The 23,317-nt window shown below is 35.7% G+C and overlaps 1 protein-coding gene across 1 annotated transcript in view; it reads left to right on the top strand.

The window, feature by feature from the left end:
- The window catches only part of LOC140158558 (G-protein coupled receptor 161-like), a 90,879-nt gene extending 67,771 nt beyond the window's left edge, over positions 1-23,108 (top strand). Inside the window, exon 2 of the mRNA XM_072181692.1 lies at positions 22,254-23,108. Coding sequence (XP_072037793.1) covers positions 22,254-22,875 — 622 coding nt within the window. The 3' untranslated portion in view covers positions 22,876-23,108. The remainder of the gene's footprint in view (positions 1-22,253) is intronic.
- Positions 23,109-23,317: the final 209 nt, after the last annotated feature.

Consider the following 23,317-nt stretch of genomic DNA (forward strand, 5'->3'; position numbering starts at 1 on the left):
AAGTACTGTTAAATATCAAAAATATCAATTTTAATGATTTGCCATAAAATGTGTATTACATTGCGAATTTCAAAAAATCAAAATTATTTGATATCAGAAGGACATTCTTCGTATTCAGAATGCAATTCGATATGTCTGATGTGCTCTAATGTCTCACAATAAATACTGTCCAAACGTTCATACCCCTTCCCTTAAAAGCGCAATTTGCAGCCATTTATAAACTGATACTCTATTCCATAATTAAATCAGGAAAAATGCATTTTATCTCCACACGTGCTCGATTCTCGTAAGGAGTGTGCATTTCAACAAATTACGGCCATAAAAAGTCACGTGTCGTAGAGTTATTGATAATTTTAACAGTTTTATTGACATCTAAATTCAACATGCGATGGGATACGCATGTCCACAGAGATCGATCTAATACGTCCATCAGACCTACTGCACAGTTTATGATAAACGTGATTAAATTTAAACTCTATTTTCAAGGGCTTAGATCGGTACCTGACACGAAAAGGTGTTCAAAATCTACAATACCTGCCTTGTTAATCAACCGGATTTTGATACGTAAAGCTATAGGGTCCACAACTTATAAGTTCCCCTCTAAATACTTTTTAAAATAAATCGAAAAATATTTGATGGAAAAATAAAATTTAACAAAATGCAAACTTGTAAAAAAGTATGGGTAGCTGTATTTGTTTTACACATATGGACCAAATTATAGCGTCACACGTCATTGCGTTCAGTCACAATGGTTCATTATGTAAAAAAAAGAGACCGTTTTAAACAGCGTTAAAGGTTGCATTCATGTGTTTGTTAAAGAAAACCTGATTGCTATGGTCTCAGGTGCAACTTTTAAAACGACCTCTTTTCTTACACAATTAACCATTGTGACTGAACACAATGACGTGTGACGCTATAAATTGGTCCACATGTGTAAAACAAATAGGGCTATACATATCGTTTTACATTTTTACATTTTGTAATATATTTTTTGACTTACTCTAAAAGGTATTAGGGGGGAACTTATAAGTTGCGGACCGTATATTTAGTTGCCTCCTGTAAAAACAATTGTATTTTACACACCGCAGCTACGAGTAGATCTTAATTCACTAAGTGATGATGTTATTTCCCAACAGATGTTCACAAATGATCACTCTGCTGCTGTGATGGACAAAATCGCCAATGTCATTTATGAAGCTTTAATGAAATAAATGAGATTTCAATATAAATGATCGCCTGCGTTAGTGATTTATAGAATTTTATATCCAAAAGGTCTCGAGTAAGTTTAATGAACCCAAGAAGGTCAAAATTAGAACATTTAAATATCAATTTTTAATAATTTCCTTTAAGTTTGTAAGGGGCTGTGCAATAATTATTAGCCCTGGGGGAGGGTAATATTGGGGGGGGGGGGGGGGTCAAGAAATTTTTGGCCAGCTGAAAGGGGGGGGGAGGCAAGCGATTTTTGGCACGCATTCAGGGGGCGCCATTTAAATAAAACGTTCTAAAAAGGCTTGGGAAAACAGTACGGAAACGCTTAAATATGCAAATTTTCCTGTTCGCTGCGCTCGCAAACATGTATCTAGACCATTTAAGGTTTGTAAATTGGGATCCCAAAATTTGGCATGCGCAGGGGGGGTGGCAAAGAATTTTGGCAGGCCGAGAGGGGGGGAAGCGATTTTGGCGGGCCGAGAGGGGGGGCAAGCGATTTTGGCGAGCCGTTTGGAAATTTTACCCCCCCCCCCGGGACTCATAATTATTGCACAGCCCCTAATTATATCGTGAATTTCAAACAATCAAATTGTTTGATATCAGAAGAACAATCTTCGAATTCGGTATGCAATTTGATGTGATCTCAGGTCCCACAAAAATACTATGCAAAGGTGGATTACGGAGCCCTTAAGGGGCCATTTCTTCATGTTAAACTGCTAAAATAGCTCCTCCCTCCACAAGGAAATTAAACTCTTTAGGGGGCTTTTGTTGATTGTAAGCATTATTTTGGGGAAAGGGTCCACAGTGTGGAAAATTCATACCCCGCCAGATTAAATCCTGTGTACGGGCCTGATTTCAATTAATGAAACCTTTCTCTGTCACTGTCAACAAATCAACATGCGCAGAGGTTATAGATTTACATTACAAAATGTCTAGTTTACATCGTGAAAACATTTCATTTCATTTCATTTCATTTTATTTGCCAGATAAAAAACATACAGTAAAACACATACAATGATTGCAGCATATTAAAAGTATATAACATTTTCAATTGACCAGCAATTAACCGGAGTTCTTTTCATATAGGAGTTATTAAAAGGCAAGACTCCAGTCCATGATGAGGAATCCAAGACTCCCTCGGTGTGCAAAAACAGGAGAACAAGACACAGAGCCTCTGGCAGAGATAGACAAGAGTAACAAAAGTCACTTTCAAAGTGGCTAAACCTAAAAACTCTGCAAAAACAACACAGCAAAACAGAGATCACACCGAAGGAGACAGGATTTCTCCCCATGAACTAGGTGGGGTAAATAAATAAACTAAACATATTACATAAGAAACACTCTATAAAAATCAATTCCAGCTGAGATTTTTGAAGTGCTCTTTGGAATTTGTTAAAAACCCATTTAAACTGAAAAGAAGTTGATAACGGAGATCTTGAGGAAGTTGATCAACAAAGCAGGAAATCTGTTGAAAACAGTGAATTTAAAACCATCTGTGCGAGCATAGGTGTGACTAAATTTTAAATTCTCGTTGTGGCGGGGATTCACTGAGATAAAGGGATTGATATCATACCTCCCATACAAACATTTTGAAACAAAAGACAAAGCAAGGTTTATATATATGTTACGCATAGAAGATAAACCAAGCATTTCTAATCTGAAATTGTAACTAAGCTCCCCCGCGGAGCAGGAACACAAACACGAGCCAGAAGTTTTTGAGTTTTTTCAAGTGATTTTAAATGACCAATTTGGTAAGGAGCCACCCTGGTATTCCGTATTCCAAGATGGGTCTACATAAGGTGGAAAATAATCTGACGAGAATATCTGGATCGTTACAACGGACCAGCCGCCTAATAAAACCAATGAGTCTTGAAGCTCTTGAAGTAACATACTTGACATGATCACCCCATTTCATATTAGAGGAAATTAAAACCCCAAGGTATTTATAACTTTGGACTACATCAATGGGCTTATTAAGAATGACATACGATGGGAGCTGTCGACCAGCAACATTTCTCCTGGATAACCTCATGACCTTACATTTGTCTGGGTTTAAAGCCATCTTATTAATATTGCACCAGCTAACAATTTCATTTAAATCATTTTGAACGATATTGACGTCATCTTCCGAGTATAGAGGCCTATAAAGGAGCATGTCATCTGCATATTGTGGAAGAGGAGACTGAACAAAATTTGGAAGATCTAAAACAAAGATATTAAACAAAAGAGGACCCAGCACAGACCCTTGTGGGACCCCCGATTTAACAGGGACCCACTCAGAGGATGCCCCTCTGAACTGAACACACTGGTAACGATTTAAAAGAAAGGAGGCGATCCAGTGCCAAAGCGGACCACAAATGCCATACAGATGAAGCTTCCTTAAAAGAATAGAATGACTGACCTTGTCAAAGGCCTTACTCCAGTCAAGAAAGATGACGTCAACATCAGGTGGTGATCGCTTATCAAGAATTTGGGACCAGTGATGGCAAACCGTAGTCAGGAGAGTGGTACAAGAGCGACCGGATATAAAACCGTGTTGTTGAGGAGAGATGAGCTCGCTCGTGTACATACTCAACAACATTCCTTGTAACAACCCTTTCCAACAGCTTGCCAACCACGGAGCACAAAGATATCGGTCTATAGTTTTCAATGCTACTAATGTTACCAGATTTGTGTATTGGGACGACATTTGCTCTTTTCCAGTCATCAGGGATTTTACCCTCACAGAGGGAAATAATAAAAAGCAATGAAAGAGGAAATGCAACCTGGGCTGCAGTATGCTTAAGCATGGTGGATGTTATACCATCAGCCTCAGCTGCTTTGCCATTTTTTAAAGACCATTTTTTTAAAGGACACGATCGGTAACATTTAACATGGGACTCATATCATACTCATACTCATCTTTCTTTGGATTCCTTTTATCCTGTTTCTTTGATTGGTGCTAAAGGATGCGTATGTTTGAAACTTTTCTATATTTGAGTGGAGATGATAAGTAAACAAGTTTTACGTTAAATTTCTTTTCTTCCAGCCTACCTAGCAAACACGTATTAGCAAAAACGTGATGATGAATAGAAGACACTGAACAGAAATACATTTTCCCTTCTGAAAACACTTTACTTTAGGGCAGAAGGAGCAACTAAAAGATGTTCGTTTTATAAAAAAAAGATGAATGTGCATCAATCGTGACAGTATAAAAATATTCGGTGTAAAAGTAGTGATGTAACATTATTAATTAACATAGCGATAGACGAAAACAATTTTTGAATCTATTGCCCTACACTACTCTTTTTAAAGACAATAATCGTACATTGACTCAATATAATGTGAATTTCCCCTTGAATTAAGATTTAGCTCTTTATGCCTATTCTTTAATAATCAATGGTGCGATGCAGAGTTACAGCGTACGTCTAGTGCAGGGCAATACATTCCAACATTGTTCACCTATCGCTATGGTAATTAATCCTGTTACATCACTACTTCTACGGCGAAATGCAAAAAATAATATATTAACAAATGCCGGTTAGAAAACACACTAAACACATTATTATTGCGGTCAACTGTTCAAAGAGTACATAAATTAAGAAATTAAGTGGTAGCTCCGTATTATACAATGTGCCACACGAGATCGTTTTGTGATCCATTTACATCATGCATCGACAGACAGCGGTACAAAAAATGAAGCCTTTGGAAATTATTGCAAGAAAAGGGGTTTTCATATTTTGAATTTGTAAATCCATAATATAAATGAAACACTAAACAAATTTGCAAATTAATCTCCGCAAAAATAACATCACTGATGCAAAAATAACATCACTGATTAATTTGTCTAGGATGCTTATTCGCAATGGCAAAGTTAAGTTTTGAGAAAACTAGACTTTTGTGTGCGAATTTTCAATATAATACATAACAATTTCACTTTTAAAACGTTGATTTTGACATTTGGTGACCTTTACATTTTTCTGCAGCGCCCTCTATTTTCCCCCAAATGTGTAATAGACCGTTTTTATATTGGGCCACTCAAATGACCTCTCATACTGAAAAACCAGTTCAGTTAATGGTTTGACTTAGATCCTTCCTAGAAGGGTCTAAATTATATATACAATTATCTATAACGAAATTAAAGTAGAGATATTGAGGAGAGTTTAAATCTTTATTTATGAATCAGTGATGCATGTTGTAGCTTCTACAACTGACAGGCTTCTTTTGGATCGCCAACTCCCTCAAATTGCAGTCATACTAGTCTGATGGGGGATATTGCTGTACTCCTCAGTCATACTGCAGTTACTGTCCGTTTTCCTATACACAATACACAGTGCTCTCACCATTGGCGCGTGAACTCTACAAATGATGTACGTTGGAAGAATGGGCACATGCCTAGTTAACATCACTGTGTGAAAAATAACCAGCCAATATTTTAGCTATTCTCCAAACTTCTAGCAAATATATTTCTCTAACATGACCTAAAATTACAGCTAGGTTAGATGTTCAGAAATAGTCGCACTTTTGTAAAATATGAGTGAGGGCAAGGCATAGCTAGCCAACTCCCCGTGTTAATTGAATGGAGATTTGACCGAAAATATTAGTATCGGACCGCTCACTTCTGAAGGATGCCACTAAAAAAGGGTATAAGCTACATTTTAACTATTCTAAATAGGTTCTAGAAAATATAGTTTTGTAACATGTCCCTAATTTTTAGCTAATTTAGATGTTTGGAGAGGGTCGCACTTTAGTGTTTCAGGAAGGATATGTAAACGACAGATAACACCAAAAATATGAAGAAATTATTTCCAAACCGTGTTAAGTCAACAATCATTATGTTGCTCATTTTCAAGAATGCTGGTTTACAAAAAGCACGCCATTGTCTCATTTCGTGAACAAAAGTACACATACCATTGTTTCCTATCGTTTCCTTTATAATCGGTTACCCAACTGAAGCTATAATACCAGCTTTATTGTGATGTCGCACATTGAAAACAGACACTTGTGCACAACCAGAGAAGATCTGATTTAATCAGTTGAGCTGCTTCAATGAGTGTTATCTTGGTTGAATCGCTTTTAATGGGTTTTAAGTCCTGCAAAGGTCGAAATGAATTCTACTGTAGACATGACTGCATCATGTGATGTCTCACTAGTAGGCGATTGTTTTTTCTTCAACCCCCTAATCAAATGGTATGCCTCTTAGATGTGTGAAAACGTCTTTATTTTATCTTCACTATGTTCACTGGAACAATACGATTAATCATCATAAATGCGTATACCTTGAAATCACACTTTTTATCAGATACATAGTTTTTTCTCCCCCCCCCCCATCCACGAATAAGACAAAATAAATATAATTTATATTATATTGCTTATATTGCTTTATTCAAGGTTAGTTCAGATTTATTCTACGCGCTTGAGAAGTGAGCAAGTTTGTTAGCTTGTTAAAATTCTTCATTTAAATCAAATCTGTTAAACAAACGTCCACTATTTTTACAAAGAATTCAAAGGTACATACTTAATTATCTGCTCCATTCAAGTACATTGATGTATCACTATAGAGTCTGTCTGGGCTTATTCAAAACATCATCACATATGTAATTTCTAATTTAAAGATAGAAAGCGTTAGAATAATCATCGGTATAAATAACGGTTTGGAAAATGTGGGGAAAGCACCTAACATATTTTGAGATGTTGAAGCATTAAAATCAATGGTGAATCATAAAGTACTCACTACATGTAGAATTGCAATTATGTCTGTGCTTAAGGGATCGGATAGCAGCGTTTGCACAGTATTTAAGTGGAACCAGAGAGCATATCAGACCACAGATCCTGGATCAGACCAATCAAATTGATTTCAGAATACGATGAATATCCTTCTGATATCAAATAATTTTGATTTTTGAAATTCGCGATATAATCTTTATAATCATTGACCAGTTATGTGTCATTATCATTCATTTATATCGGAAATTGTGAAAAATATGTTAATTGACCAGTATTTTTAACCATAGATTTTTCTTAAGACTCGTTAAATCATATCCTTTTTGTGATAATACTGGCACAGGTAAATTTACCAGTGGGAAATCATCCAAACCGTCGTTTGTAATTTTTGTAAATAAAAATAGAACAGAAATTATAATAGAGCAGTTCTCTCATGAAATGGCACAAGTAGAGTTTAATACTTTTAGAAAATCAAATTAGTTATCAATATATTAGAGGTCAACATATCTTCCTTCTTTAAAATTATTAGCACTAATGAAATTCATATTTTTTTCAATTACGAATCAACATTGCTTAGCATTTCTCCGAAACCACTTATATTACTCTACCTACTACAGGGTGTCTATGAAAAGTTCCATCGAAATAATGTATAGACGAATCCAACGAGCCAAGTCATGATCAGGATTTGGTCGGCCATATTTGGTTCCCCGCATGCACCAAACAGGTGTTGTGGGTGCCCAATTAGGTGGATTAAACCCGCTTAAAATTCGATGTTAGATTCTTTTGTGTTGTAAACTGTCATCATTCTTTTGTCTACGTGTAACACGTGTGATAGAATGCAGTTTAAAAAAGGCCGCATCATTTCAAATTGTAGGTGAGATAGCTGGGTCACCGTCGTGGCTATGGCTGCCATTGAGGAGTAGGAATGCGTGAAATTGGATTCGTCTATAGTCTCAAGAAGAGAAGAAGGTAGGAAAAGCACCGAGTGCATTTTAGATTTTGAAGTGTTAAAAGCAACGGTGAATTATAAAATAATTGCCAATCTGTGCTTGTTTAAACCCACAAATTGGAAATCGTTTCACAGGAAAACAGCAGACAGCATGCCAGACCATGGCTAAATAGTAACAGGAGTAGGTTTATTTCACCTTGAAGGTGTGGATAGTCTTGCAAGTATGGGCTAACTTTCTCCGAGGCTTCCAATATGCCATGCATTAGTAGGACTACAACTGGTCAGTTTATACTCTCATTTAATTCCTAATCTGTGTTTCCCAAATTGTGGCTTTAGGTGGTTAATAAAGCCTTCAGAGCTATACGTGCAGTCAATATAACGACTCTCTATATATAATTCAAACGCTGTTGTGAAGGTTCAGTACATGCCTATTTTTACAGGTTGGAGTGGCCATATCTTTTTCGATGTGTAAAAATTATAGAATTATAATTGAGCAGTTCTTCATGGAACGGAACAAGTAACGTTACTTTTAGAAAATGAAATTAGTCATCAACATCAGAGGTCAACAACATCTCCCTACTTAAATATTATTAGCAATAATGATTTTTTTTTTCAATTACGAACTAACCGTTTGCTGAGCATTTCCCCAATCTGCAAGAAAAACACTCATAACGCTATACAGGGTGTCTCTGAAAGAACTTTAACGTCGTCTGACAATAAATTTTTTGAATATTTTGACGCCACAAAGAAACAGAATGGAATAGTGAAGTGTATGTTATGATATAATAAACTAAGTACATTGTATTAGTCCAGATAAGGCCAAAAATTGTTGTGTTGCCCTCAATCGACCGACCCTAAAAAAAGCACTTTTTTTAATGATGATTTTTACAGATTTGTTCCAAAAATCAACGTTTTTCACTTAAATATTTTATTGAAAGGCTAGACTTAAAGTGATTATCTAACATGTCTAACAAGTATTCAGAAGTCAAAATTGACAAATGTCCCCTAATTGAAGAAGCATTATTCAATATTTGATGTGATTTTTAAAAACTGAATGTTAAAAAAATTAAGAAATCCGACCGACCGACCGACCAAACTTTCCCATTTTTCCCACTTGAGAGCAACACAACAATATTTTAAATTTTTTGGCCTAAGAGTTATTGCATTTAGCTCGAGAGCCGTGAGCTAAATGCAACAACTCCACGGCAAGTGCGATTATCTTGACGAATGAATTTGCACGAGTACATTATACGTCATATACTTAGAGTATATCAGTAAATATTCAGTGTATCAATGGTATCGATTGCCATCCTAATACGACATACATACCTTAGTAACTGGTTCAGACTTGGTTTGCATACCTGTTAGCAACAAATTGACTTTATGTTGTTATCATTTTGATCATGATTCTGAACTCAGAGAGCATAAACCAGTTGACTGGCAACGATTGATTTTGACGTCACACTACGACGGCGAATATGCAGAGACGATTAGAAAATACACTAGAATAATATCAACGGGACTTAATATCCAAGAGGATGACACTCTTATTCATGTGTTCATTTACAACACAAACCTATATCGAATCCAGGTGGTTTGCAAGTAATGAATGTCTGCACTGATTAATCCCTGGTATGAATTATTTATTAGGTTTGTCGATGCAATCGCCACGATCCGTTTTGTAATAATATAAAAGCACTTCAAATAGCAGCCCGCGGAGTTCAATGAACTACGCCCTGAAAGTAGTAGTAGTAGTATGCTGCTAACAGGTATTCAAAGCAATTATTATGCTTGATACAATTTATTACATCACCAGGGTAATTTAGAAAAAGTAATCGGTACCTAACAGGGCACGCTACAGGACAAAATTACGGAAAACCAAGAAACTAACTTAAAGGGCAATCACACTATATCACAATAACACTCCGGCAATCACAACATTATGCCTTATATGTTAGAAAAATAATTATCAAGCACTAATCACGTGGTTTCATTTAAAAGAAACTCATATTGACCAGAAAAACAAATAAAAACAGCGGTCTCTCACCACGCGATATTCAATTTTCCCGGGCACCGAACGGCTGACGACAATTAAGCACATTTGACCATGACGTCATTGCCAAAGGTAATTTCGGCGCGGGAATTTTGAATATCGCGTGTTGAGAGCCGGCTGTTTATATTCGTTTTATGGTTGATATGAGTTTGTTTTAAACAAAACCATGTGATTCATGCTTGATTATAGTTTTCAAACATATAAGGCATAATGTTGTAATTGCCAGAGTGTTCCTTTATTGTTGAATAACAATATTTCATACAGAATGATGCATCTGTTCTTTTACAAAGTAATATATTTTCATCTTGATATTAGTATTCATTGATTTTAATCTCCCATTCATCACTTGAATATTTTTCATCGAAGCAACTTCTTGGAATGTTAAGGTATGGGCAACAATTGGGTTCAATTATGAGTATTATAAATCAATCACACTCAAAAGTTTGCAATCCTGATCTTTTTCTTCAAATTTTACAATCCGTGCAAAAGGAGATGTGAAAAGTTGTTATAATGGTGGCTTACAAGAGATTATTATTGTTATTAGTTAGTATAACTTATTTTCTCTGGTCTTTAACGCATCAAATTTGGTACTCCGTATCTTTCTTCTTACTGCAATTCGGTTGTATTATTTGTAATGTTTGGCACGTACGCTGCACCGGTGAGATTTCAATAGGAATCTCATTTTACTAAGAATATTTCAATAGGAATCCCATTTTACTAGGAATCTAGCCCTGTTTAAAAACGCAATTTGCAACCATTTATAAACTGATACTCTATTCCCTAATTAAATCAAGAAAAATGCATTTTATCTCCACACGTGTTCGATTCTCGTAAGGAGTGTGCATTTCAGCAAATTACGGCCATAAAAAGTCACGTGTCGTAGAGTCATTGATAATTCCAACAGTTTTATTGACATCTAAAGTTCAAATGCGATGGGATACACATGTCCACAGAGATCGATACCTGCTGGTGTCCATCAGACTTGCTGCACAGTTTATGTGTAAACGTGATTAAATTTAAATTCTATTTTCAAGGGCTTAGATCGGTACCTGACACGAAAAGGTGTTTAAAATCTACAATAGCTGCCGTGTCAATCAACCGGTTTGATACGTTAAGTTATTTAGTTTCCTCATGTAAAAACAATGGTATTTTACACACCGCAGCTAAGTGATGATGTTATTTCCCAACAGATGTTCACAACAATCACTCGGCTGCTGTGATGGACAAAATCGCCAATGTCATTTATGAAGCTTTAATGAAATAAATGAGATTTCAATATAAATGACCGCCTGTTCTATAAACTGCCAGAGTTCAAATGAACACAGATTTCATGTTGTCAGCAAAAAAGTATCAGCAAAAACGTGATGATGATTAGAAGACACAGAACAGAAATACATTTCTCTTCTGAAAACACTTTACTTTAGGACAGGAAGAGTAACTAAAAGATGTTCGTTTTAGAAAAAAATGAATGTGCATCAATCGTACCAGTATAAATCTACTCGCTGTAAAAGTAGTGATGTAACGTTATTGATTACCATAGTGATAGATGAAAACAATTTTTGAATGTATTGCCCTGCACTACACTTTTTGAAGACACTAATCGTACATCGACTCAGCATAATGTGAATTTTCCCTTGAATTAAGATTCAGATCTTTATGCCTATTCTTTGATAATCAATGGTGCGATGCAGAGTTACAGCGTACGTCTAGTGCAGGGCAATACATTCAAACATTGTTCACATATCGCTATGTTAATTAATCCTGTACACCACAATTTCTACGGCGAAAATGCTCTTGCGATTGCGGATATCATTATTATCATTATTATAAAAAAAAAGAGTTATGATATACACCAGGCACAAAAAGAAACTCGTCAGTTATAGTCATCCTTGCTGTTCAATAACTTGATAATTTTGGATTATTCTGAAATATACATTTTGTTAATTGGACTTTGCTTTCTCATATGACACCCTGTTCGTGAAAAACGAACAAGAATCGACCAAGATATGCGCCTCCAAAGCCTCAAACCCCAAAATCAAAAGTTGCATTTTCAACGATTTTCAATGGGAACGCATCGTTGTATTGCACACAATCACCACGGGCCAATCAATAAAGCACACAGTGTACATTGTGTACCAGGCACAATTGAATCGTTAAAATTGCAACTTTTCATTTTGGGGTTTGAGAGTTTGGAGGCGCATATCTTGGTCAATGCTTGCTCAATGTTCACGAACAGAGTGTCAAATGAGAAAGAAAAGTCCAATTAACAAAATGTATATTTCAGAATAATCAAAATTATTAAGTTATTGAACAACAAGGATGAATATAACTGACGAGTTTTTTGTGCCTGGTGTAGATTAACCTGACATAATACGGACCTAATTCGGTAAGGTTAATTCTACTATCCAGCCTATATCTTTATTTCGTTGAAAACAATCAACCCTACATGCATTGGTTTAAATGCAAAAGTGACGGCAATTTGATGTATGGAAAATCAGTTAAAATTTAACTAGGGTTCTTTTGCTTTAATCCACATTATGTCGTCGTGAATGACTCTCAGTGAAAATGTTCTGTCAAGTCAGTCGATCTGTCTGCCGGTCTTAAAAAGCATTACGTTATTGAAAATTATTTATTTCTTGACATTCATTTCATTTCATTTCATAGGTATAGATTAAAATACGCTGATTTTCATTGCAGGGGTAAAACTTATTCAAAACCAATAAACGATGTGTGTAATTATGTTATTTCTGAGAGGGAAAACAAATCAACAATTTTCTCTCTGTAAGCCAAGTGATAAATGATTAATTTCAGAAGACATTGATAACAGAAATGTAAAACTTCATTTTAATCCAAGAGCAAGGACAACGGATATTGATATGATTTGGGAATGTCATGCACAACCATTATATTGCCATTGGACCTATATATATCAACAATCTTTGCCCAACTTAAATATCGCCATCTACGGTATATCCCGGTAACATCTGAAGCTCCTCAATCATTATGAATTAGTTTCTTGTCCCCGGAAAGCAAAACACATACATTTAACCTGAGCTCTCATATCCCCTGATCCATCATGATATATCCTCCTCTTCCCCTATTCAAACTCCTCCTCTCCCCAATGTCTCCTTCTTCTCACCCTCACATCTCCCCCTACACTATATACTCTCCTCTCCCCTACAGCTACATCCTGCTCCACTCCACTCTCGAGCTCCCCCTCCCCCTTCCTTCCATTTCCTCTTCTAATCTCTTTCTCCCTCTCTGTTTCTCTTCCCCCAACACGCTCCCCCCTTTCCTTTAACCATTCTTTTGCATACTTTGATCAAGGTTAACTTCAAACCACCAACAGATTCTGCGGACACACTATTATGTAACTGAATGAAAACCAAAACTGCTTTCTACAAGTTTTAAGTTTATACAAAGGGTACAGTTAAAGGTATCGGTAATAACGTCAGTCAAGAGCTTAGGCAAGATAATAGGAAACCACGTTCACGTTCTTCTTCTTCTTCTTCTTCTTCTTCTTCTTCTTCTTCTTCTTCTTCTTCTTCTTTCTTCTTCTTCTTCTTCTTCTTCTTCTTCTTCTTCTTCTTCTTCTTCACCTTCTTCTTCTTCTTCTTCTTCTTCTTCTTCTTCTTTTTCTTCATCTTCATCTTCTTCTTCTTCTTCTTCTTCTTCTTCTTCTTCTTCTGTTCATCATCATCTTCTTCTTCTTCTTAATCTTCATCTTCTTCTTCTTCTTCTTCTTCTTCATCTTCTTCTTCTTCTTCTTCTTCTTCATCTTCTTCTTCTTCTTCTTCTTCTTCTTCTTCTTCTTCTTTCTTCATCTTCTTCATCTTCTTCTTCTTCTTCTTCTTCTTCTTCTTCATCTTCTTCTTCTTCTTCTTCTTCCCTCTTCATCATCATCATCATCATCATCATCTTCTTCTTCTTCTTCTTCTTCTTCTTCTTCTTCTTCTTCTTCTTCTTCTTCTTCTTCTTCTTCTTCTTCTTCTTCTTCTTCTTCTTAATCTTCATCTTCTTCTTCTTCTTCTTCTTCTCTGTTCATCATCATCTTCTTCTTCTTCTTAATCTTCATCTTCTTCTTCTTCTTCTTCTTCTTCTTCTTCTTCTTCTTCTTCTTCTTCATCTTCTTCTTCTTCTTCTTCCCTCTTCATCATCATCATCTTCTTCTTCTTCTTCCCTCTTCTTCATCTTCTTCTTCTTCTTCTTCTTCTTCTTCTAAAACGACAGCGGTTAAAACAATACCTTTATTCTCAAAATCTGAGAATGTAATTACATTTAAATCAATTTATTTGCATTTCACATTTGAATTGAATAACATAGGACAATAATGAAACCGGATATTACAACAATCTCATTTTACATGTTTACGTTGATTTTAGTGGCTTGCGTGGGCTTGTATAAAGTACGCATCAATGGTTAACCAATAATATCATCAATTTTATCACTTTCATGCATGCTGACTTCATTATATATGACAGGTCTATAAAACCGGTGTAATAAATTATTCAATAAAGATAAAATAAAACATGAGAGATTTTACGAGAAGTGAATACAAACACACAAAACATACATGCAAATATTTAAACAAACATGGCATTTTTTCCCGAAACGGATCACTTATACCCAATAGTGCAATGCAATATGTATTATTTTGTTTTTGTTATAGGTTTTGAATATTATTTTCTCTATGTCACAGCCTTGTCTTTCGAATTATGATGAAAATTAATACATAGGCCTAAAAGAATTTAAAACACATACATTCATTTGGATACTAGTTTGTGGTTAAAAAGGATAAAACAACATCGAAAAAATTTAAGTGATGTGGCAGGCCGCATATTTCACTACCTTTACTTTGCATTACATTTCAAGCACATTTAACGCAATTTCCAGATGAGTATTATACAAAAAGATAATTTTTTTCATTTCTGATTTAGCTTGGATGCTTTTTGTAACTTTTGTTACTTCTTGTACCGTGTACGTAAATTGAAACCTCGAGTTGCATTATAATTTTTATACGTTAACATGTTAAGACCCCCATTGGTATTTTTGCTATACCGATTGAAGACCATCATTTAAACATGAAACTATACCAGAATTGACCGTTCTTTTGTCACGTAATTCAAGGTTAATAATTGTTTTCACAGTTTCACAGATGTTTCTTGCTTCAAATAAAAAGATTAAACAGCTGTCTTCCTGTATAATTATAGTATTCCGAGTTCAATTTCTTCCACATGAGAAGTGTAATTTCTTTCATCCCTATAATAAGGATTCGTATAAGGCTAAAAACAGTCTGCACGCGCGCGTCCTATATTTCGGGTATTTAATTTTATCAACCACTTTATATTTACCTTGAGGACACATCTTTTATCAAATCCAACGTTACAACAAAAGAGAGACCAATCGTCTGCAATAAATGATAAATGTCAGATTTATATAGTAATCGCCATCTAAGACAAACGAGATCGTTTTATTCAATTTGTATAACATCGAAAATCTGATTGGTTAGTGAATCATCGCTCGTTACTAACGATTTAGTTATAAATTTAAGCTTAACGCTATAATGTAGCACTACAATATGACACTTTCTACCTGTTTCAAGGCTGAAGTAGATAGTGGTTGATTTGACATTTATTGCAGACGATTTAATATATAACGCTGCTACATAAAGAATTATAGCGCTGAAAAAGAAGAACGATAATAAAACTACAAATATAAGAAAAATAAATAAAGTCACTTAAGGGTAGATTCTACAGATAATATACGTTGAAAACTTGCTTGATTTATTCTTGATAATGAGTTATGTATGTAAACATCTCAAAAAAAGTAACTACCCCCTTAAATAATGGCCATCTGTAAAATGCGTTGGAAGCAGAATTTATTTCTGCGCATTTTGACACCTCATTTGATACGATAGCCCACTAGAAAACAATAATTAAAACGCCGGTCAATTTTATGTAGTGATGTCCAGATTTGAAAGTTGCACTTACATATAAATTTTTACAATGCAAAAAGACTCAGATATCATTACACAGATTTCCTTCCATTACACTGAATACAAAATCAATACAATTTACTGCAACTTTCAAATCTTGGGTTACATTGATTTAAATGTACGCTGTGACGTCAATATTTAGTCAATTGCTGCAAATGAGGTGTCAAAATGTGCAGAAATAAATTCTGCTTCCAACGCATTTTACAGATTTTTTGAATAATGGTCATTATTTAAGGGGGCTTAGTTACTATTTTTGGGATGTTTATTACAAAAGTGTTCAGCCCTCTTTACAACATATATGAAGAACCACAGGACTTATAAAAGTATATCTGTAATATTTGAATTCTTCTACACACTCGCTACGAAATGATCAATGCAATTTTTGCCAAAGCTCACTACCATTCGCAACATGATGTGAGCTATCAAATTGCAACAGTTTAAAATAGTTGCTAACCTCAATGGCACACTTTTTTAACAACCTTCGAGACATATGGGATGTTACAGGCAGGACTATAATAGTTTTTAATGTAGCTTTGGGAGACTGCTTCTTAATCATGGGTGAAATAATGGCATGTTTCAATGGGTCAGGGAAGTATACAAGTACTTAATGACCTGTTGACAATATCAGTACAGGTATGAACAAGTGAACATTTTGCTTTATAAACCATGTTGGTACAGTGTCAAGGAGACTTGGCAGGTGACTTAGTAAAGTACTTGAGGATTTCTTCCTCACTTACACGATCAAACTCTGTGAGGATACACGTGGTGTTTCTCTTTCCATATCAACACTCACTTTAAATCAAAATACTGGACTAACTATTTTTTACCAATGCTACGCTGTGTGTGATACCATCATACTTCGCCAGGCAAATGACCCGCTGGACTGGTCATGTGACAGACGGCTAGGGATCGACTCGATGGCTCTGTCCCATGCCGGAGATAGGTTGTATCGGTAGTCCTCTACGTTTTATATTGAGTCATGAGTGATGGTGATTCTACTCTCTCCCAAATAGCCTCTTTAATGCCTCGCCGGTGCCACTGCTCCTCCCTGTCTAAAATGGTTGCATCCTCAATGTTTATGGAATGACATGACCATAAAGCATTTTATGTTAGGTATTTTGATTTAATTCCAAATTTCATGTTACTACAACTGGATGACTGAGAACATTCATCAATTTGTTACTCACTTGTTAACTTTCAGCCAACCAAAATGGCGGCAGGGAATCCCAAACCCTGCGTCTAAACATGGCGGAGTATATATCTGGAGCTGTAATATAATGAAAGACAGAGATAAAAAGACTAGTTTGCGTCTGACGTCATCTGTCAATCAAACTCGAGCACGGTTTGTTTACAAGTGTCCTGATGATAGGGGTTGCTGAACGCGGCGGTAAAACCGGGAGTCTTAAGTTAATTTTGCACCTTCAAACATACAAACCATCTCAAAAGTTAGGTCTTTATAGTAGGAAACTTTCTTTCGCGAATGCACCATGTCAACAATGCCTAGAAAAGTTGCCTTTTGCCTTGTAAAAGTACGTAATTTTTCGCCGGCATTTTCTGCTAATCCTTTTCTCCGATCGGCACCAGATAAATCGACCTTCCTTTTACGCGCTATTAACCAATCAAGAATGGTAGGGAATTTGATTGACAGTGACGTCAGACGCAAACTATTCTTTTTATCTCTGTCTTCAATTATACTAGTCTTGATATACCCATTTTTAGTTCCAGCTCTCTTGCACGTAAAAGATCCATAGAGACATGATTTTTATTCATGGCAAAAATCTATTAAAAGCATTATCAGTTGTAGCATCATTGGATTGAATATTCATTGGCGTTCGTGAGTTGATGACTAGCTGATAGCGATTGCATACTGGTGGAATGTTCTTTTTTTATCATGCAAATTACCCAGACAACCATATTGATAGTGTCAGTATGTAAAGTTGTTTCAGGTGTTTGCACTGCTATTTTCTCTCTGCTAATGAGATCAAGAGAAACGATTTGAATACAGTGATTGATCGTGTAAAACGATCAATACGGTATTGATATGGCATGTATTGTTTGAATACGGCAAATACGAGTACGGTATTGTTTGAATCATAGACGTAGATCGGGGGGGGGGGGATGGGGAACAAATCCCCCCAATATTATACCAGGGGGATGGTCCATACATTCACCCCCTCCCATGTTGACGCCTGTATGTGGGTTTCTGAGCAAATTAACCTCATATTTGGCCATTTTATCCCCAAAAGTGCTACGCGCGAAATTCCACTTTTGCACCATAATCCATCAGTTTAGCTTCAATATGGCAAAATTTTTGGTACCATAAACTTATTCCATCTTCAAAAGGTGCTGGATTAAGGGAAGGGTATGAACGTTTGGACAGTATTTATTGTGGGACATTAGAGCACATCAGACATATCGAATTGCATTCTGAATACGAAGAATGTCCTTCTGATATCAAATAATTTTGATTTTTGAAATTCGCAATGTAATACACATTTTATGGCAAATCATTAAAATTGATATTTTTGATATTAAACAGTACTTAAAGTAAACTTTATAAATCTGATGATTTATACTTCAAGTGTATGTAGGTGGGATGAAAAGCCGACGATCAATTGAAAATTTTGACCTTTCGTATTGAAGATATGGATTTTTTCCCCAAAACACCAAAAAAATAGGTCTTTTGGGGGAAAAATCCATATCTTCAATATGAAAGGTCAACATTTTCAATTGATCATCGGCTTTTCCTCCCAACTACATACACTTTAGAATATATCATTAGATTTATAAAATTTATTTCAGGACTGTTATATATCAAAAATTTGAAAATATCAAATTTTAATAATTTGTCATAAAATTTGTATTATATCGTAATTTCAAAAATGAAAATTATTTGATATCAGAAAGACATGCTTCGTATTCAGAATGCAATTCGATACGTCTGAGGTGCTCTCATGTCCCACAAAAAATACTGTCGAAACGCCATAAACGCTCATTCTAGATCCCTTAACTATACTTCAAGAAATTTTTTCCAACGTCATCCCTCCCAACATGCCCAATGTGAAAAAGAAATCTACGCCACACTGGTTTGAATACGGCATCAAAGACGGAATATTGCTTTATCATCCGGAATACGAATTATGTTTCCGTAGTTAACATCTGAATAGGGAGCCCGTTTAAGCAACTGTATACGTGGTGTCCCCGCACAACCCTAGGGTTACGTTTAGGGTTAGAGTTAGGAGACTTATATGTGATGCGATCAAGCAAAATCAGTCGGAACTCGTAAATATTGATTTTGAGATATAGCCAAACAAAGGAAATATTCCCTTTTGTTTCCTCTTGTTTTGGAAACTCTTTAATCGCTCATATCTTTGGAACTGGATGTTCCATTTCAATTGGGTTTTCTGCAAAATGCAGCTTTGTAAATGCTTTTTACTATATTATAAAAACTGAAAATTAAATATTTACGAATTCCAACCGATTTTGCTTGATCGCATCACATATATATCGAGGGTTGAGAGCCAGAAAGCCTCAACTTACTCACCTGCTCCCACAAAATGAGCATAAATTCGCCAGGACACTTAGAAGATACATTCCATTATAGGCCGTTTAGTTTTTAGTCATGAAATTTCGTGAAGATCATTCTATAAGCCACTTCCACAGTTATCTATCACTCTCCTCTCTCTCTCTTCCGCCCCTCTCTCCCTCTCTCTCCCTCCCTCTCTCCCTTTCCTGTTATCTCTCTCCCTCGCTTTCTCTTTTCTCCTTTCTTTCTATTTTTCCTTTTTTAGGGATCGGCCCCACAACACCCCCTACACTCATCCACCCCACACACATGGTGACGGATCTGCTGAGTTAAATTAGCTATAGCTTTGTGAAAGTAGGGGCAAATGTCAAAATACATTTTCTTAAAAATCATTTTCAAATGAATGCCATTGTTGCGATCAAATGATACTGTTGTTCCCTCTGTTTTATTTTGGTGAAATATGATGAAAGCACGCACACAATCTTCATTTCTGATACCATGGCACTAAAATTTCTCAAATATTTCTATCCTAAATCCAACCATGAATGTAATTGAAGATGTTTTGATGATGATCAATATCTTCAGGCTTCGTTGTCACATGACTTGGTGAACTATGTAGAGGTTTGTATTAGTTTTGTTTGATCAGATTTGATATTCTATATCTATTTTGTTCACAATACGCAGAGCTTGACTAGCCATTTGTTTTAAAACCAAAATAAGGTCATTACCATTACTGGCTCAAAACTATAATAATAAACAGTCGAGAGCCCGGCTTCTGAATTTATTTCTGATTATTATTATATAATCAAATGTTATTTTAAGACCCACTAAAACAGTCGCGCACAACCAAGTTTACCTGAGAGCATACATTATGTTAGATATTGTAGTTTCTTCATGTATATTAGGGCGATGGGTGTGTAATACACCAAATTTTCATTTTAATTTTAATTTCCTTTAGAATTAAAATTCCTTTAGAATACCTTACCACAACTACAATAGGTTACACCCTATCTAGTGGGAATTTCAATTGAATGAACACAGCTTTCAACAGCTGTACTTGATCCAACCGCGATCCTATATCGCGTACTTCAAACTATAACGCGAACGCACTACTTTGGATACAATACTAACCAATCACGAGTGTGTTGGCATGGCTGGATTCGATTCCGCGTTACTCACGTACAGTCGCACATATTAGCGTACATCGCGCAGTGTACGCACATTAGGTTGTGTTCATTCAATTGAAATTTCCCATTATAGTCCAAATGAATAGTTATCTAACCTATTTAGTTATTCCGCTCAAAATGAACGCGTATCTAGTGCAAAATTAGCCAAACACATTGTTGAAGCCATGCTCGAGAATTTGTCGCATTAAGAAAGCTTTTAGCAATTTGTTCCGTTTCATATAACAAAAGCATGAAGCAATCCGAGTTCACAATTGACCTTGCCGGTAAATCCTATAAGCATTTTCGGATAGATGTCGTCATTTTACGCTCATCTGAGTGACGACATCACATGTCTACTCGTAATTCAAAATTTAACAAACGGGGTTACGAAATATATTAAGCCTGTGCGTAAATTTTGTTTTGCACAATGCTATTGAGATGTTTCACGCATCCCAATACTTCAATTAAACTGCCTCGTATGTCTGGAACCTAACAATAGGAGTTACAAAAACGATTGTTAGGCAATAAGAAAAATTTGAACAGAGCCATTGCATCTTACACAGAACCCATTGACCACAACTATGATAGTGATACACTTGCATAATGAATGTAAGCTACAGTTCTTGCAATGGACTAAATGTGAAGATTGCGGACACCAGTCTTAATACTTGTGATTGTAGCATTAATGACAGTCTTTAATTTACAGAATAAGGTGTCGGACTTAGAATTCACCACACAAGAATAATAATGTTAACTAATCGATTACACTCAACTGGCCATGACCATTTCCTTAGACATTGATAGTGGAGGATAGTTTAATGATATATTGGTTGAGTTTAAGAACATCTAATTTTGAATTAGAACAAAATTCTTAGATTTGGAAGATGTCTGATTAAAAGTCGACTTTTTCGAGCCTAAACATTAGGTAGAAATATTGGATGGTGAAATAAATAAAGAGAAATCTTTATATATATACATGTGTCATACTACTAAATTTCGAAAGATATAAGTGGTAATAGTTTTCTTCAACATGTTTCGATTTAACTTTACCTTATTATGTTATTTACTGGATGACTGATATACACCAAGATATGTATAAATAAGGCTATACCACTAATAAAATTCAAAAGATATAAATAGTTATAATGTTTAGAATACTTTGATTTTCGTTAACCATTTAGGAATTTAGTGTTTTGTGATATAATATTATGTAGTAAGTATGATTCGTTTTTAAGTTTCACAAGGTGAGACAATTTTGGATTTTTTATTTAATATTTCTACCCCATTGTGGTTTCGATTTTGGACTGGATTCAAGCTCCATCTAGGGCCCGTCTAATTCAAATATCGGCAAAAATATCTCATTGATACGCAATAACCACGAAATATAGTCATAAATGTTTCGCCTTATGCGACATAATCGCAATTCTCCCATTCAATTTACCTTCGGTTTATATTTTTCGTGCAAATCGCTGATCACCGAATATTACCCACCTTCAACGTGATTTAATATTGTTACTTTTATTACTTTTACAGCCAAATATAGAAAGGGATGTGATATTTTTTTTTAATGTCAAAGGCTGTGTCTCTCTGTTTTGAATACCGTTCAAAATTGTCAACTAAAATATACATATCTTTTTCTTCACTTTTTACAGGTACGTTGCCATAGTGAAGCCACTTCATTACCAACAGCTCATTACACCACTGAGGGCGGGATTGGTACTGGTTTACATCTGGTTCCATTCTACCGTGTTGGCGTCCTTACCATTATTTAATTTTGCCGAGTATTCCTACGTCCGGGATGTTGGCGCTTGTACTGTGAATTGGAAGACTGCTACACTTGGTCTTACTATCGCAATCAACCTGTTTTGCTACTTTATTCCACTTGCAGTGATACTAATTTGTTACTCTAAAATATTTATAGTTGCGAGAAAGGTTAAACGACAGGTGAAGCCGAGCAATCAAGCACGGCATCCATCCGTGCCTGAAAGATCTTATGTAGAAGTGGACAATTTTTCCGTGCCTGCTAATTTTGGAATTAACCATGAAAAGCGTTCAAAAACAATAACATTTAGAGGGAATTTACAAATTGCGGAATCGATTCAACGGATTAAATCGGCTTCAGCAGCAGCAAGTCGCGTCGATAAGTCGATACGTGATGAAATTATTGAGGAGAAAGACGTTGAAGAGGAGGAGCATTTAAACGGTTCAAAGGTTAAAAGATTCATAATTGTGAAATTCATGGGAAATTCAATTAAAAGAAAGACCATTTCTTGACATAAGAACCAGTAAACAAGAATCCAATGTATTGTTTCAAGATGATACCAAAGTGCCAACGACTCGTCGCGGCTCAAGACATTTATCAATAGACGAAATTGAAAATAATCAAACTTTACCCGGAACCTGCTTAGATTACGAAACAGCCAAAACGCAGCTACGAAAAACTTCAACAGAACTTCAAGGTTTAGAAACAGATAACCAGGATGGCCAACGACTTCCTGGTAGAAATATGTCCCTTAGAGGAAGTTTTCGTGGAATAAGTCGACGGTCAATGCGTCGAACACTACGTATACAACGTTTGCGAGATACAAAGGCGGCAACGACGTTGTTAATTCTAGTGGGTGCCTTTATCGTGTGTTGGACACCTTATGTTGTAGTGTGTTTTATTGTGCAATCAGGAAAACCCATTTCATCAACTCTATACGGAGTCACTTTTGTA

The sequence above is a fragment of the Amphiura filiformis genome, chromosome 8 (assembly GCF_039555335.1).
Source record: "Amphiura filiformis chromosome 8, Afil_fr2py, whole genome shotgun sequence".
Taxonomy (NCBI): domain Eukaryota; kingdom Metazoa; phylum Echinodermata; class Ophiuroidea; order Amphilepidida; family Amphiuridae; genus Amphiura; species Amphiura filiformis.